The sequence below is a fragment of the Anneissia japonica genome, unplaced genomic scaffold (assembly GCF_011630105.1).
Source record: "Anneissia japonica isolate Jap-2015-1 unplaced genomic scaffold, ASM1163010v1 scaffold23438_len7198_cov132, whole genome shotgun sequence".
Taxonomy (NCBI): Eukaryota; Metazoa; Echinodermata; class Crinoidea; order Comatulida; family Comatulidae; genus Anneissia; species Anneissia japonica.
The window spans coordinates 1-2,433 of NW_022716979.1; the positions used below are offsets into that span (position 1 = coordinate 1).

A 2,433-nucleotide genomic window follows, 5' to 3' on the forward strand; every position below is an offset into this window, starting at 1 on the left:
TTATTATACATTTTCTTGCTTTAGGAAATGCGAACAAGAAAGAAAAAGCGAAAACGAAGGGGCGTCGTGATATCCAGAGCCATGGATAAAGCAATCAAAGAAGGTACAGTATATTATATAGTCAGTCAATCAATCAATCAATCTACTTATGATATGCATAATACAATTATCAATTGATGAAATAGTTAGCATATTCATTTGATTTCCCTATGAATTTGATTTGATTAAATTTTATATTCTATGTTGATTTGATTTGATATTATTGATTTTGTTATTTAATTTTATTTGCCATTAATTTGGATTTTTTATAACCATTAGTTAAGATTTTTTTTTTCTTTGATTTTGAATTCCCCCTCAGAGAGCAAAGTTAATTTTATGTTATAATGATTGCATAAAATTATAAAAATACCGTAAAATCTCGAATTGAAGCCCTGGGCTTCTTTTTTTTTTTTTTTGCGAACTTTGGATGGGCTTTTATCGAGATGGGCCTCTTTTCGAGATGGGCTTCTTCTAGAGACTACTTTTGCAAAGTAAAAAGGGGGTGGGGCGTCTTCTTTTCAAAAAGAATGCTGTAAATTTTGTGATTTTGTACTATAAAACAATAAATAAGGCCACTGTAAACATCAATCTGTACCTGGAGTGTATTTAACTGGCATTAAATCAACTAAACTACTGTATAAACTGAGCTTGTATTCAATTTATTTTGTTTTTTGAAATTCATATATAGTGTATGTACTGTACTGTCTCGAAAAGAAGCTCATGCTATTTTGAAAAGAAGCCCAGATGGGCTTCTTTTCAAGGTTAATTTTGCAAACTAAAGAGGGGGCTTCAACTTGAGATGGCTTCATCTCAAGATTAAGCCCACTGGGCTTCAATTCAAGGTTTTACAGTATGGGAACTGAAGCTGCATATTGCTGCCTCTGTTTGTGGATGTTGGTGCAATTGAAATACATACACAAGAAAAATTAATTCAAAATGTTAATATTGATTACTCTACATGATTTGATTGTAATTCTATTATTTTTTTTTTATATTACAGTGTTTGATTTAGTTGTTCAAGATTTTATTATGGTCTGGTACAGAGACCTTGGCAAGGATTATACCACATTCATATCAGCTCTGGAGTAAGTTAATATTTGTAAATATTTAGTCTACCAAAACTTTGGTCCATATTCCTTAAAGCAGGCAAGATGAGCAACAGATAACTAGTGATGGCCATGAGATGGGGTAAATTCTTGGGTCACAGTAGCAGGTGCAGAGTTAGGGTCAGAATTTATGGCTATTAAAACTCTTCCCCTTTGGATTTAAGTCTGACAGACAATCTCTATAAAAACCACATAATTTTCTATATACCACTATATATTTTTTTATTATTATTATACTGTGTAAGTATTCAAATAGTTTTTATCTGGTTTGCTTAAATAATTGTTGATAACATAGACAAAAGCTTACAGTAAGTTTACATCAAATTGTGCTTGGTTTATTATGGATTAAACAGTTCTACAATTATTATACATAATGTGGTTTATGTTTTTTTCATTTTAAAAATTTATTCTGCAAATTTTGCAGAATAAATGTGATAGTTTTTCATGACAACCTTACAAATCACAGACACATCTTCAAACTATTTATTCAGTTATTTATCATTTTCTATAATATTTCAGAGATGATATGTGGGAGCTGATTACCAACTTGGTTATAAGGTTACAGAAAGTGGATATGGTAAGTTTCAGTAAGTTTTGACCAATCGTAGAGCCTCACCTCCAAGATGAAGGCGAAGAACCACGTCTGTTGGCAAATTATTGCTAGGCCCTCACAAAAAAGACCTTAAACCAAACATACATTATAGGCTGTATTAGTAGCAACTGTATGTTCACTGAACCATAAAGGCTTGTGGGTTTCTGGATCAATTTCACTGCTATCCTTGTTTTTCAGCTTGAGTAATTAACTTGCAATTAACCATTTATTCCTGTAACCATGTTTATGGGAAAGGGTGTTTCCAAGAATAGGGAAGAAACAATGGCATTTTGTAGAGTATCAGACCAGTGACCAATCAAATTATGTTATTCAATAGGCGTGCCAGAATACATGCATTTCTTAGAAGAACGCATGTTTATGTTTACGACCGCACACTTGGCCATGTTTCTCCACAAGTGGCTGTAATTTTGTGGGACCTTAGTAACGGTATCCAAGGTGGTGGGGGTGGGGTGGAGCTTAGTGGAACAGTCCATTTTCCCAAGTGTGAGTAATACAATGTCTATTGGTACATATTCATACAGAGTTAGTATACAACAAAAGTATTGATCATACTAAGCTGATTTCATTCATCTAGGTGCGGTTCATGGCCCTGGATGTTACTGAAAAATTATGTGATCACTTCAGGGAACTTCGGGAGACATCACCAAGGTAACTGTAAGATGTGTATAAGAGACA

At 33.3% G+C, this 2,433-nt stretch overlaps 1 protein-coding gene across 1 annotated transcript in view; it reads left to right on the forward strand.

Moving 5' to 3' along the window:
• Nucleotides 1–27: 27 nt before the first annotated feature.
• The window catches only part of LOC117110086 (sorting nexin-25-like), a 3,414-nt gene continuing 1,008 nt past the window's right edge, over nt 28–2,433 (forward strand). The window contains exons 1-4 of the mRNA XM_033252672.1: nt 28–103; nt 1,040–1,124; nt 1,665–1,722; nt 2,333–2,406. Coding sequence (XP_033108563.1) covers nt 28–103; nt 1,040–1,124; nt 1,665–1,722; nt 2,333–2,406 — 293 coding nt within the window. The remainder of the gene's footprint in view (nt 104–1,039; nt 1,125–1,664; nt 1,723–2,332; nt 2,407–2,433) is intronic.